Source organism: Ursus arctos, unplaced genomic scaffold, assembly GCF_023065955.2.
Source record: "Ursus arctos isolate Adak ecotype North America unplaced genomic scaffold, UrsArc2.0 scaffold_16, whole genome shotgun sequence".
NCBI lineage: Eukaryota > Metazoa > Chordata > Mammalia > Carnivora > Ursidae > Ursus > Ursus arctos.
The window spans coordinates 5534688-5550272 of NW_026622830.1; the positions used below are offsets into that span (position 1 = coordinate 5534688).

At 46.4% G+C, this 15585-nt stretch overlaps 1 protein-coding gene and 1 long non-coding RNA gene across 3 annotated transcripts in view; one reads left to right on the top strand and one right to left on the bottom strand.

The window, feature by feature from the left end:
• Nucleotides 1-708: 708 nt before the first annotated feature.
• The window catches only part of RBM38 (RNA binding motif protein 38), an 84289-nt gene continuing 69412 nt past the window's right edge, over nt 709-15585 (bottom strand). For both annotated transcript variants that reach the window (XM_057312459.1, XM_044385910.3), the window contains one exon: nt 709-12429. Coding sequence is in view for 1 of the 2 variants with exons in the window: in XM_044385910.3 (XP_044241845.1) it covers nt 12414-12429 (16 nt within the window). In the remaining variant the exon portion in view is untranslated. The remainder of the gene's footprint in view (nt 12430-15585) is intronic.
• LOC130543758 (uncharacterized) lies at nt 12200-14956 on the top strand. Its single transcript, XR_008959329.1, has 2 exons — nt 12200-12288; nt 14101-14956. It is a non-coding gene; the product is annotated as an uncharacterized LOC130543758 (long non-coding RNA).

Here is a 15585-nt window from a genome sequence, read left to right on the forward strand (position 1 = left end):
TCGGCCCTGAGCTTCCTGGACACTGACCCCGAACTCAGGGAAGGGCAGGACCAAAGGGATGAGAAGTGGGTGCGCACGGACACCCTCCCGCTGGCCTTATGCTGCTGTTTGAAACAAAAGCCCCACTTGGACCAGGTCACGAAGGGCACGCGGAACGCTGCCTGCCCCGAACGCTCACCTCCCAGAAGGGCAGAAATGGGAAAGCCCTCCTGAGTTTAAAGACAGTGACAAGATTGGGTGTATTAAAACATGTCTCGTATTTTGGATGGTCAGCTGTCGCACCCCAAGCAAAGTGTGCCCGCAAACAAGTAACCGGCTTACAGGAGCAAAACTACTTAATTTGCATTTCAAGGGTTTTTACCTGTTTTGTCCACATAATGGTCTGGCTTCTACTTTTCTGTGCTGGCGGGTCAGCTGTAGGTCACCCAGCATTTCGGGGTAGGTGTCTACAAGTCAGAGGTCCTTTGCATATGCAAGACCCAGGTCTTAGTGCTCTCCCCGCACTCCCCCCAAAATGCTTCAGGAAACCACAAGCAAACCTACCTATCTTCAGACAACCTGGAACCGACGGGAGGTGAAGCTCTGGGGAGTGTGGGCCATTTGTCTGCCCTTCTCACGGACAGACAGCGACGGTCCGGGGGTGTTCTGGGGAGTAATTTGGGAAATGGGTAGAGGGAGGAATATAATTGGATTTACAGTAATCTGTTCTTTTTTTTTTTTTTTATAATAATTTTTTATTATGTTAGTCCCCATACAGTACATCCCTAGTTTTTGATGCAATGTTCCATGATTCATTACTTGCGTATAACACCCAGTGCACCATGCAATACGTGCCCTCCTTACTACCCATCACCGGCCTATCCCAATCCCCCACCCCCCTCGCCTCTGAAGCCCTCAGTTTGTTTCCCAGAGTCCACAGTCTGTTTTTAAACTCCCAAAGTCGTGCTGACAAGAATCCAGCGGAGGGTGGGCGGGGATGGTTATGGATCCGGGCCTGGCCCACGGTGGGCGCCCAGCACAATGCGTGACCCCGAACCGACTCTGCACGGGTTCACGGGCAGTAGGGACAAATGTCCTGCGAGCAGCTGGCCTTTCTCATCCTGACGGCGTCACTCCCTGAGCTCCGATACAAGCCACCATCCAGTTCCGCAGGACCCGCGTTCAGCGTAGCGCACTGGTTCTCGCGGGGGCGGCCCTGCTTCCCCGCGAACATATGGGAGGCCTGGGAATGGTTTTGGTTGTCGCAAGTGAGGAGGAGCATTCTTCTGGCATCCCGTGGGTGGAGGCCGGGGGTGCTCCAAACACTGTATCATCCAGCCCTAAAAGCGTAGAGAGCTGAGGCTCAGAACCCGTTGAAGCACATAGATGTCATCTGAATTCTTCCATGAATGTCTTATAAATGGAAAAAATCATTTTCTAAAATGTTTGTTATGTTAAACAGCAAGGGATTATTTCCAAAAGGTACGTGCACGGATTTCTTGACTTTATTTTAAATTTGCCCAAACCCTGTGTCTTTTCCCCAAGAAGCGGCCGCTAAGGAGGTGTCCGCCGTGAGGCTGGAGCAGTGCCCGGGGGGACGTGGTTCCTGTCCCCTACGGAGGCGTCGCAACTGAAGAAGTGACCTGTGACGGCTAAGCGACAGAGATTCCGAGTTCCTGTTTGCAGCAGTCAGCTCTCCAGCAAGTTAGAAGTTTGTAGCATCTTCTTTGAAACAACTAAGTTCATGACAATGGAGGCTCTCGATTTTTCCAAAGTTTAGGGTTAGTGCCAGGAATTGTTTGCCTATTTTTTTTCCACTGGATAGTTCAAAACCATGGCAGGTATTTTATAAAAGGCCCAGATCTTGGATTGGAGGATAAAACCTCAAACCTATGAATTCATTCACTAGATACTGGCAGGGGGCCTGCAATGAATGGGCAGTAATTTGGGGTGGGGGGGGACCTTCGTTATTTCAGCTGTAAGTACAGACTGACTATTTAGTGCTTCAGCCAACAGCCAAAGCTGGGATACCTTATGTTAAATCGTACACACCCTTTATATTTCTAATATGATTTTTTTAAACCTGAAAAACTAATTTTATATTCTTTTTTAATACAAATGAATTTTCCATAAAATTTAAAGTTACCGTAATACTTTTAATTAGTTCGAAATTCAACAAAAAAGATCTTCGTATGGTGAAAAACAAAGCTGAGTAGAAGATGGAAACCTCTAGATTAGACTAGACGGTGACGTGTAATTATTTTACTCTGGTCTACGAGCAAGGTTCACTTTTAGAGTTTGTATTCTTCCTAAATGATGTTTTCTGGCAGGTATGAAATTTCCCTGGTGACATGCCGTTGTCACCTGCTAGGATACAGTTCATCCCCCTTTTGTTTTGCTAAACCTACTTTGTTGATAGTTTTTTAAATAAGGGGCCGAGTGAGGAGAAACATAATGAAATGTGTACTGATAATGAAATGTGTGTTCGTGAAGAAATTGCACTCCGCGTGTGCCCTGGAATTGGTATTTCTCCTTTGCCAGTGAAGAGACTTTTTTTTTCTCAGCTTCGAGCAGCATATGAAATGCCTCTTTAGTACTTAAAATTAACTGGTAACCATCTTTATAATGATTCATTTTTCATACGTTTCTTCTTAGCTCAGCAGATGTGTTTGCTCGGAACGCTTCTCCCCCTAGTTTAAAACCATCCATGGGTCCCAAGTTCCGTTTTTTCACCTTTATCGAGAAATAATTGGCAAATACAGTTGTGAGGTATTAAAAACATGCATCACGATGATTTGCTTCGTGGGTACATTGTGTCAGGCCTCCCCCCACCCGGTTAACTAAACCCAAATTCTTAAAATGCTGATCTTCGAAGTCCAAAAGCCCTGTATAAAGTGAACATACTGAAGCACTTTCCAGCCGGAAGGGCATTATCTTCTTTTCGTCAGAGCAAATTCATGGAGTTCACATAATGAGGCTTAAATTGTATAGTTTATTATGCGCTATTGTGACTAAATTTTTGTAACACCTTATTTGTTGTTTAAAGCTGTTTTGCATAACTCAATAAAATGAAATGACTTAAATTTCTGTCTTTGTTTTCTGTGAATGATGGTCCTTAAAAATGTCCCTTTGGCCTGGTGAGGATGTGGAGAAATTGGAATCTTGTGCACTGCGGGTGGGACTGGAAAATGGGGCAGCCACTGTGGAGAGCAGTGGGGTTCATCAAAAAATTAAAAATAGAATTACCATATGATCTGGCAATCTGGTCGTAGGCCCGTAAGAATGGAAAGCAGGGTCTCAGAGAGAGCCTAGTGCAGCCGTGGGCATTATTCCCAACAGCCGAAAGGCAGAAGGAACCCATACGCCCAGCAGTGGGTGAGTGGATGGATGTGCAGTCTCCATGCTAGAACGTAACTCAGCCTTGAAAAGGAGGGAACGCTGACCCAGGCTACCACAGGGATGAAACCTGAGGACAGGACGCTCAGTGAGATAAGCCAGACACGAAGGGCAAATACCGTATGATTCCACTTACGCTGAGCAGTTAGAATCATCCAATTCATAGCGACAGGAAGTAGCATGCTGGTGACCAGCGGCGGGGGCGGGAATGGGCAGTCAGCGTGTAATGGGGATAGAGTTGCGGTTTTGCAAGACAGAGCTCTGGAGACCAGTTGCATAACGATGTTAGGTACTCAACAGTACCTGACTGCACACATAGAAATGGCTCAAAGAGCACAGTTTTTGTATATTACTACAATTAAATTGTTTTCATTGGAAAAGAAACACAGTGGAAAACGCAAGCCCAGGGCGTATCTAAACACCATCAAAAACCCTTCAACGGGCTCTCACAGGTCACTTGCGGTGTTTTGCAAGCAGTGCGCCTGGATATCACGTAGGACTAAACGCGCACGTTCAGCTTTGATTCGGTTCTGTGCCCAGACTCCCACCAGACAGACCCCCCCCCGGACAAAAGGAGAAACTCATTTATTCCTCAAGTGCCCATGAGTGCCCAGGATTTCCACGACAGGAGCAAGGACAATCGTCCCCACAAGAGGGCAGGCATTTCTTTCTTTTCCAACATCGGGACAGACTCGTCCTCTCTTGGAGACCGACAGGAACACGGAGGTGTAACAAAGTCGTGGCGGTCAGCGGGATCGATTTCGCACCGTCCGGAAAGATGAGCCAGAAGCGATCTGTGTTCCAGAGGAGCGGGAGGATTTCTCGCCCTCGAGGTGGCTAAGAAAGGGCCCTTTACAAAACCCGTGAGGGAGGACCCTCTGCTGGGCTCTGCGTTGTAGAAGGCTTTTCGGCGGTTTGGAGATCCAGCAGGAAACCGTTCTGGAATGCACACCTCTTGCACAATTTAACGTCTCTGTTTTGGGGAAAGGGTGTTTCGATTACGACACTGTTTGACAACAGCGTGACTATATAAAGGTCTGACAGATGCTCTTTATTGTTCAAGGTCAGTCGCTGAAAGGCTTGGGGAGCGGGGAGCAGTTCATATTATAAAGTGCCCACCTTTTGAAAATGGCAAGAAACTCTTCTTTTCCAGACGTTGTTTCCTTTAAAATGTTAACGCTTTTTGATAACCATTGAGAAGCTTACCGAACAGCCCCTGTGCACGGATTCTCTCTGACAATCCAGCCTCAATGGGCAGCACTATTAAACACGTCTAGTCGAAGCCTCGGATAATCGACTATTTCCACATGACCCCAGCAACTTACAGCAGTGGACTTTTAATGGAGTGTATCAGACAAAACACGGATTTTAAGTGGCAGCCTCGTTTACGACGCGGCTTTAGTAGCTTTTGTATCATTTCCAAGGCACGACTGTGATTAGGAGCCTTGTTTCAATAAATCCTTGTATGATAGGATACACAGTTTAGGATTTCAGAAGACGCACACGCCAATTCTTCCACGCATCTGCAGAGAGAGTCCTGCACGGGACGCTCACCGTGCTTGTGGGGACCAAAAATCCGGTAAAACAAAACAAAACAAACCCCTTTTAACTGAGCCACCATGGCTGGAAGCCGGCCACAGGAGACCATATAGGAAGGCTGCAAACAGCTCTCGTGGTGCAATATTGCCCATAGGAGCAAGCAAATGAGCTGAAACAGCGTGTTGCTGTCACTTCCTGCTAATGAAACAGGACAGTTTGTAGATGAGTTCAAAGGTCGTTGATTAAAAGACTCGTCCTGATAGTTATGTAATTACGTCCCGAGGCCTGAACTATCAGAACCCGTCAAATGATAACAGAAAAGGTCGTGCTAGACAATAAATTACTTTAAGTCAATCAGCATCGGTCACTATCTTGGTAGAAAAGGCTGTGTTTTCCCGAGACGGCCCTGTTCCTTCACGGCCACCTGGAAACTGGAAACACACACTTGTTTGCGGGGCGAAGCTTAGCTGGTATTTCAAAGCCTGAGAACTTCTTTCCCCCCTAAAAATGAGAGTAAGGGGCTTGCAGCATTGAAATTACATGGGAATACTGACAAAATAATTTTTAAAGAGATGCTAGGATTGTTCTATTTGATAAAAACAAGCATATTGTCAGTTAAATAATTTGTCTTAAGCAGGAAAAAAAAATAGTTTCATTATAGAGGCATGCCAAGGTCCGCTGCTGGGCTAGAAGGATTTAAATACAGCTGCCCCCAGGAGCTCAAAAATTGATTTTAAAGGAAATCCAGGAATAAACAGGCTTGTTCCGTCCCAACCACGGAGCATCATTAAACCGGCCCCCAGTTCTGATGACAGCTCCTTTAAAAAGCTAGTATTTGAAAGTAGGACATTTTTGGAGGAGGTAGAGAAAATTAGACCTCATGGATGGATGTGTCCCACTGAGCAGTGAGACCCCGGGAGCACTTACCCCCAGGACGAACCCTGGAGACCACAGGGTCAGCCCCCCATGACTTCCCCGACAAAGGGGCCACAATGGCTGACCTCGATCTTTTTTGACGTTGTCAGCCTGGCATTTAGAACATGGTCCCCAAAATGTGGATACACGATCCCACATGAATGATCCGTGTTCTGACTACTGAACGTCCAGCCCCTCAGAAGAGCCAGAACTAAACACAAGTAATTTTTTAAGAAACTGAGAAGAGAGACGCCTGGGTGGCGCAGTCGTTAAGCGTCTGCCTTCGGCTCAGGGCGTGATCCCGGCGTTATGGGATCGAGCCCCACATCGGGCTCCTCTGCTATGAGCCTGCTTCTTCCTCTTGCCTGTGTTCCCTCTCTAGCTCTGTCAAATAAATAAATGAAATCTTTAAAAAAAAAAAAAAAGAAAGAAAGAAACTGAGAAGAGCCGTATTAACCACGAGGCGCCAGGTTGCAGCCTGATGTGTTTGCTGGAGGAGGTGGGAGTACGGGGTCTCAGCGAGGGGAGGGAGTTGCTGGAGCTGCTGTCCCAGCCCGCAGCAGGAGCCAGGGGGCGGCATGCCCACGTGGTCTTCCAGGGACACCTCCGTCCTCTGCAGGTGCTTCCTGCTCTGGTGGCCGCCAGTACCGAATGCCCAGGTCCTGCTCAGAGCAGCGTCCCCTGGCATTTGGATAGGTGCTTGTCACTGTGCCGGCCACCTGGTCTGTCCATCTGCCTTGGTGAGCAGGGCTCCTCCCGAAGCATGGCTCTGCATGTGTCTGGACACACGACACACCTGACCTTCATCTGATCCCGTCAACCCTGGGGGGAATTTCCAGTTCCCTCAAGGCCCTCAACAACGGTGGTTTGGGAATCTCAGGGTGTCAGGATGACCTAGAGAGCTTGTGAAAAATACAGACTCCCGGACTGGACCCCCGCAGGCCCACAGAATTAGACTCTTGGGGGAGTGGCACCTGAGAATCAGCATTTTCCATAACCAGGTTTGGGGCGAAGCCAACCCCGGGGGGGGGGAGGGGAGGGCACCTGCTCTCCAGGCTGGTTTCTTCCCTGTTTTCACAAATGTTGGGAAAACTGAACATGTGTTCAGCAGCCAGGCCCTAAGCATCTCCTTCTAGGTGGTTCTACTCAAAGACAGCGACTCAGCATCTCTCTGGGGACCTGTCCACTGGTTTTCGTTCCAGAAGGAATGGAAGAAGGCAGAGCTCCGGGAGTGACACGTGACCCATGTTGTGGAATTTGCTGGGCCTCCTCCGTGCTTTAGCACTGAGATCACACACTCAGGTGACCGGGGCGCGAATGTGACAGCTGTTTTACAGTGACAGAGCATAGCCCATGGGAAGGGGAGGGAGACGGCCAGAAGATTCGGGCTCTGCTGGCGGCACAGGAGTGACCCTCTCTGGCTGACAGGACACACAAGACACGCTGACCACTGGAAAATGCATTTGTCTGACCTGGCAAGCTGTTTGGGCCTGCGTCAGGTCAATGTTCCACTTTGAGTCATCCTGACCCATTTCAGAATCAGAACAGCTGGGTCTTCTTAAAAAGTATTCCTACCTTTGAGGGGCACCTGGGTGGCCCAGTCGGTGAAGCGTCTGCGTTTGGCTCAGGTCATGATCTCGGGGTTCTGGGATTGAGTCCCCAGTTGGGCTCCCTGCTCAGCGGGGAGTCTCTCTCTCCCTCTGCTCCTCCCCCCTGCTCACATGCTCTCTCTCTCTCCCAAATAAATAAAATCTTAAAAAAAATATTATTCCTACCTTTTATTTCAACAGGTAGGATGACCTCAGCATGGAGGACTGGATGTGTCCAGATAGATACTCATACTTTTCAAATTTTTTTGTTTTAAAAAAAAATTCCATGAAAAACCAGAAATCAGTCATGGGAAGGTGGGGCCTTCAAATGGCGGCCAAATGCAAATTAGTTTACTAATCACACTTTTTATCTAAGTGAAATGGATACCAGAATCCTTCTTCGTGCCATTTTCCAAGAACGCCTTTTTTTTTTCTTTTTCGTACATATTTTTTTGAGGTATAACAGCTACGGCATAATTCCCCCTCTGTGTTCAATTCTATGAGTTTTGACAAATGCACAGTCGTGTGACCAACACCACGGTCAAGATTCAGAGCATGTCCGTCACTCCATCTGGCTTTGGAGCCAGCCATACCCTACTCCCACCCCGGGCAACTACTGATTTCTTTATATCTCCAGTTATCATAGAGAAGGAATCACACACCGTGTATTTGGGTCTGGCTTCTCTTATTCCACAGAATGCCTCTGAGATTCAGCCCTGCTCTTGTGCGGACCACCTGCTCCTTCCTTTTTACTCCTGAGTCATATTCCACTGTACGATGTTCTGCAATTTGCTTATCCCCGCGCCAGCTCAAGGACGTGCGAGTTGTTCCCAGTTCGGGAAGATTATGAATGAAGCCAGCATCAACGTTGGTGCATGAGCACGCATTTTCATTTCTCGCGAGGTGAGAATTCAGAGTCCTAAGGTAGATGTATGTCTAAGTTCAAAAGAAACTGTCAAACTTTTTCCCAAATTTCTGCACCATTCCGCACTCCCACCAGCCGGGAGTGAGCATTCCCATTTCTCCACAGCCTTGCTAGCACTTGGTTTTGCCAGGGTTTGCTCTGTTTTGTTTTTAGCCATCCTCCTTGATAGGTGGCGGTATCCCCTGGTGCCTTTAATTTGCATTTTGCTAAGGGCCTGATCCCAGGTCCCTGGGATCGAGCCCCGCATGGGGCTCCATGCTCCACTGAGAGCCTGCTTCTTCCTCTCCCACTGCCCCTGCTTGTGTTCCCTCTCTCACTGGCTGTCAAATAAATAAATAAAATCTTAAAAAAAAAAATTTGCATTTCGCTAAGAACTAGTGACTTTGAAAATCCCCCCAGGGGCTTCTTTGTCATCTGCATATCTTCTTTGGTAAAATGGTCAGATCTTCTCTTTTTAAAAATTGGGTTGTTGGAGAATTATTTATGGACTCTGGACACAAGTTCTTGATCAGACATATATTTTGCAGATATTTTCTCATGGTCCATGTCTAGTCTTTTCATTCTCTTAATGGTGTTTTTAAAAGAGCAGATTTTTTAACAAGTTTTCATGAAATCTAATTTATCTTATCTTTGATGACTCATTCCGTTAGTGGCATAGATAATCTCCACGTAGTTCAAAGTCACAGGATATTTTCCTAGGTTTATTTCTAGAAGTCTTGTAAGTTTACTCTTTTGCATTTAAGTCTGTGATCTATGTTGAGTCAAGTTTTCAAGGTGTGGATCAAGGTTCATTTTTTCACTGTGGATGACCAATTGTTCCAGTGCCCCTTATTGAAAAAACTCTCCTTCGTCCATTGAAATCCCCTTGCAGCTGTGCCAAAAGCAAATTGGTCACACGTGTGGGGATCTGTTTCTGGACTCCATTCTGTTCCACTGATCCAGCCTTTCCTCAGCACCAGGCTGCCTTGATTACTCTAACGTTAGAGTAAGCATCAAAACAGAAAATGTGAGTCCTCCAACACGGTTCTTCTTTTCCTAAACTGTTTTGGTTATCCGCATTCTTTTGCCTGTCCCTGTAAACTGTCAAATACACTTGTTGATTTGTACAAGAAAATGTTGCTGAGACTTTGTGGGGATACACATTTATAGATCCTTTTGGAAAGAATTTAGCATTTTGACAATGTAGTCCTTCAATCCATGAACACAGTAGATCTCTCTATTTAGTTAGGTTTTTTACGTTTTGCACCATTTGTAGTTTTCAGCATGTAGATCTCGCACAGATATTGGATTTATACCAAAGTTTTTCCTGGTTTTTTGTTTTGTTTTTTGATACTATCATAAATTGTACTGTTTCTGAAATTTTGGTTTCTTTTTGTTCGTTGCTAGTACAGAAACATGGAGTTGCGTTTTGCATATTGACCTGGTATCCTGCAACCTTGCTAAACTCACTTACAATCAGTTCTGGTAGTTTGTAGATTCCTTTATGCTTTGTGTATAGATAATCATGCCATCTGCAAATAGAGACAATTTTATATCTCCCTCTCCAATCTGTCTCCGTTTTTATTTTCTTGCCATATTACACAGTCTGGGACCTCCAGTGTGACTCTGGATAGGAGTGGTGAGAATAGACATCTTTGCCTTGCTCCCAATTTAGGGGAAAACTGAGTTTTTTGCCATTTAGTAAGATGTTAGCTATAAGCTTTTTGTAAAAGTCCTTTATTGGGTTGAGGACATTTCTTTCTATTACCAGTTTGCTGAGAATTCATCATGAATGAATGTTGTCAAGTGCTTTTTCTGCATCAATTAAGATGACTATATGCTTTTTCTATATCTGCTGATATGATGGATTACATTGGCTGATTTTCTAATGTTGAACCAGCCTTGCATTTCAGGATAAACCTTACTTGGTCATAATGTATTCTTTTTTATATTTTGCCGGAGTTGATTTGATAATCTTTTGTTGAGCATTTTTTTCATCTATGTTCACGAGCAATATTGGTCATGGTTTTCTTGTAATATCTTTGGTATTAGGGTAATGCTAGCCTTATAAAGTGAATTAGGAAGTGTTCCCTCCTCTCCTGTTTTCCAGAAGAGTTTGTATAGAGTTAGGATTATTTCCTCCTCAATTGATAGTATTTACCAGTGAACGCACCTGACCTGGAGTTTTCTTTATTAGAAAGTGGTAACTGTGAATTCCATTTCTTTGATAACTACGGGATTATTCCGGTTATCTATTCTTTCTTTTTTCCTACCCATCCCCCACCCACCTGCCCTCTGGCCACCACCAGTTTGTTCTCTGTAATTATTTGAGAGTCTGGTGTTTTGGTTTGTCTCTTGTTGGCTTTGTTCATTTGTTTTGTTTCTTAAATTCCACATATGAGTAAAATCACATGGTATTTATCTTTCTCTGTCTGACTTACTTCACTTAACTTTGTACTTTCTAGATCCACCCACACCGTCGCAAATGGCAAGATGTCATTCTTTTAGATGGCTGAGTTTTCTTGCCTGAGTGGGCTTTGGTAATTCATGTCCTCCAGGCATCGGCCCATTTCATCTCAGCTGTCAGATTCTAGGGAATAAAGTTGCTTGTGATATTCCTTTATTATCTTTGTCATGTCTGGAGAGCCTACAGCAATTCCTTCCTTCCTTCCTAACATTGCCAATTCTGTCTTCTCCCTTTCCGCCATGGTCACCTCTGGCTGGAGGTTTATCAATTTTGTTCATATTTCTAAAGAACCAGCTTTTTGTTTCGTTAATTTTCTCTCTTATTTTCCTGATTTTAAGTCCACTGATTGCTGTTCTTATCTTTATCACTTCACTCCTTCCGATTAAATGTGCCACTCTTTTTCTAGTTTCTTAAAGTAGAAGCTTGGGTAATTCATTTGAAACCATTTTTCATTTTCTTACGTAAGCACTTGATGTTACAAAATTCCCTCTCGGTCCTGCTTTACTTGCATTTTCTAAATCTTGATATGCTGTGTTTTTATTTGTAGTCAGTTCAAAATATTTTCTACTTTCCCTTGAGATTCCCACTTGGATCCATGGGTTATTTAGAGGTATGTTTAACTTTCAAATCTTTGGGAATTTCCCAGATATCTTTCTGTTAGCGGTTTCCAGATTTATTACATTATGATCAGAGAACACTTTGATGTCATTTCTCTTCAATCTGTTCGGATTCGTTTTATTGTCCAGAGGAAGGTCCACCTTGGTGAATGTTCAATGTGCACTTGAGAAAAATGTGTATCCTGCTGTTGGGTGGAATGTTCTAAAATGTCAGGTCACGTGGATAGTGTTGCCCAGGTCTTTTATATCCCTACTGATTTTCTGTCTTTTTGTTCTTTCACCAGCTTAGAGGGGAGAGTGCTGAGGTTTTCGACTGTAATCGTGGGTTTGTCTATTTGTCCTTTGGGTGTCTGCTGCACGTGTTTTGAAAAGCCATGCCCTCCTCAACTTGGAACTCTGTGTTATTAAATGCTGTGCCCATGCGCTTGCTAAAGTTGCAAATTTGCGAGCTGCCAGGAAATGAGTGCTGGAAGCAGAGGCCTTGAACTTTAGGGCCCCTGGGAGGAGCAGACTCTCCTTGATTGCTGGCCGCAGAGCATTTCGGCCCAGCCACACACAGGGCCTTTCAGCCAGCGGGGTGTCGGAGAGCACTGCGCAAAAGAGAACTGATCCCAAGGTGAGGCTCAGGATCTGGAGTAGCAGGGCTCAGGTCCTTACCCCACCCCACGTGACCTCGGGCAAAGCCCTTGACGTCTTGGAGCCTCATTTCTGCAAGTCAGTCGACATGCATAAATTCAATGTCTCAGCTAGATGCTGGGAAAACCAAATGAGATACAGCGTGGTTCTCGACCTGAAGATGCTTCCACTCTCTCCTTCCTGTTCCTCGGGGTTCCTGAAGAACAGACGAGTCCCTGCATGTGTTACCTGGACTCCTTTCTGCTGGTAAGCACTTAACAAGGGCTTTGGGTAGGAGAACCCTCTTGGTGGTGTTTGCCAGATCCCACGGTCCAAGCTACCAGCGTGACTCCCTGGGTGTGGAGTTGGGAAGAGACCCTCAGGCACACACATCAGAGGGCATTTCCACTGCAAAGAGACAACAGAGGTCAATCACCCCAAGGGCATGGAAAATAGTCAAGCCTAGTAAAACAAGCTAGGGAGCGATAAGTTCTGGGTATTTACTAACTTTGCTTTTAATATAATTCATTTAATTATAAACTTATTTAATTGTAATATTGGCCATGTTTAACCACCGATATGCAACACTCCTGATCATTTTCCATCAGACCTTTGCTCACAGAGACCCAATCCCAACTGAGACAAGCCTCGGACAAGCTCCGCCAACAGGGAATGAACTGGTGTGTGAGACAGGAGGTCCCGCAGTAACTCTTCAGCAAAGGGTTTTGGGTTTTCTGTTTCCACCAATGTCAACAGTCGTCTTCCCTGCTAGGAGCCAGCCCAGCCCTGGAGAGCCAGGGACATGCCGTGCTCTGATTGGCCAGCCGTGGCCACGCCCCTCCCTGGGGCCTGGGGGTGGAGTTAGCACCAGGGAACGAGAGCCCTGAGCAAGAGGCTCCGAGAACATCTGGGCGATGAGGGAAGAGGGAGGCAGTGGACGTGTGGTTGTCAGAAACAGTGAGGGGCTCCCACTCGCGGTCTTGGAAGCACTTGGTTCACTGTAATTCCCTAAAGCCTTCGCGCTGAGGCTTTTCATTCAGTCTTGGGATGTTTTTAGACTTTCAGTGCTCAGGGTTTTCAAATTTCAGAAGTAGCACATACTTGTTTTAACAAAGGAAACGGTAAATATAAACCGCTGATAAGAGCACACACAGTTACTCAGCCCCCCAACCTCCAGCGCCACCCCGTCTCCCACGATACTCTCAATCCCATTGTTGGCAGCTTGGCGGGGGGCGGGGGGGGCGCTCGCACACCCCTCTCCTGGCTCTGCAGCCCGGACACACTCGCACGTGGGGGATTTTGTTGTGCTTTTGCGGAAGTAGCCCCAGACCACACACGGGATTCTGCAGCTTGCTTTCTCTCGCTGCTGGATAAATCTTGGGCTTCCTGACCAGTCTCCAGAGAGAGCCCTGCGAACCTTAGGGACGGCTCTAGCTAGACTGGCAGCTGGACGCCTTTTCATTCATTGCTCCTACTGAGGGCGTGGAAGTGCAAAGACCTCTCGAGATTTCTAAATTTGGTCAGAGTGTAGGAGGCTGTGCAGGGTGCCTGTGCACTAAAAATACCAGCCCTGGTCTGGGGTGGAGGCTGTCCTGGGTGCCGCACATCCAGGATTCAGGACCTCGGCCTCCCCACACCGACACGCTGCCCCCGGGCCACACAGATGGCAGCATGGTGCTGGGCTCAGCGCGGCCAGGCTTCGATTACAAAAGCTGCCCCACACTGAGTTCCTTTCCCCTGGGGGGTCTTGTTACCGCATCGTTCAATACCACTGCAGGACTTGGACCAGACCTGGGTACCACTGCACTGATATTTACATTTTCAACTCACTTTTAAGAATCAAATAAGCTTATTTGTAAATAAAACCTCACAACACGGCAGTGAATGGAACATCAGCATCGCCTGTCATAAATAGTAATTGTATGTAGACAGTACATAGCATGATAATAAGTAATGGTACCGTTATGGACCTTTCTGAGCATTTGCTATGCGCCAGGAGCGGCTCCAGACTCCGCAATATTCACTCACTCGCTGAGTCGCAATAGTGTGGCTCCCTTCCCCTGTTGTCCCATTTTGTAGAGGCTCAGCACAGAGGCCCTGGAAAGAGACACGTCATCACCAAAACCAAAGGCGAGGACCACCTCAAGCACCCGGGGCAGCTCAGCTACGCCGGACTCTGAATCTGACTTGCTTTCCGCATTGGCTTCCTCCACTCATCTACTCAGCAAGCATTTGCCGAACCCCACCGTGTGCCCAGGCTGGGGAGGGGGGGTGGGGGGACCCTGTCCCTGCCCTGGAGGAGCCCTCCTGCTCAGGAGAAGGTGCATATGGACAGGCACGTGGTGGGTGCCTCTGAGCTACAGAGGTGGGAGGGGAGAGGGCATCCTCCAGCCTAGGCTGGGGCGGAGGGGTGATGCCAGGCCAAGTTTCTCAACTTTTAAGGATGACAGGAGATAGGTGAGTGGAGTCAGGGACAGGGAGAGGGGAACAGGGCAATTCAGAGATATTACAAAGTTGGATCGAAGTAGGTTTCATGTCTTCATCGACACCCCTATTGTTAACGTACTAAGAGGACTGGACCTCAGTTTCTTCATCCGTAAAATGGGAATAACGGAGCCAGCCTCCTAGAGTAACATCCATGAGGAGGAACGTGTCACAATCTATAAAGCATTCTGGCAGTTTCTGCCACGAGGTAAATACTCACAATGTCCCTATTCATAATGACAATGATGATTGTTGCTTCTGACAAGTAATAGTGTTTTCCGTTTACCATAGCAGCGTGGTAAAGATTTTTTTTTAATGTATTGGGTTTTTTTCAAAGTGAGTTAAGAATGGCATGCTAGCAGCAAGTTCAAGCTAATACCCGTATACCCGTGTGTGTTCTCATTTGCACACACTTTGGAATTTTACAAATACACAGCAAAATTCACCTGTACTGTCCACGTGTCCCTTTTCTCTCCCTGAGACTATTTAGAAAGAAGTGGAAATCCAAGACGATTCTTCTAAATTAAGCGCAGTTCATTTTCTTGATGGGGAATTTAAATTCCTTACCAAATGGTAAAAGCAACCCTAATAATAAGCAATATTTCTAAGTAGCACAACTCCCCGCGTGGGGCTTTCTAAGTCTGACCTAGACGGGCACAACATTCATCTTTCACAACCGATGTTTCTCTTTGCAACGCGATGTGGCTTCGCAAGGACATCTATCAGCGGAACCAAGCCTCAACTAGGAGGCGGTGACTTTTTCCCCTTCTCTCCCCATGTCCAAATGTGCTCAGCATGACGTCAAGGAGGAAGATGGTGCTTTGGAGGAAATTAAAAATCTGGAATTATTGTTTAATCAGGGGACAGAAGAAAGAGCGCAGGCTATGACCAGGTTGGTCTCAGATTCCTGCGACATCCTCCCATTTGTAAGGAACCCCAAGCTAGTTCCCTCTCTGTAGGACAGGCCATCTCTTGGATTCTTCATCATGCCCAGCACAGACCCTGGTACCTAGGAAGTGCTAAGTGAGTATCTCCTGTCATTATTACTATCTATATAGACTGAGGGTAATCCCACCTTCT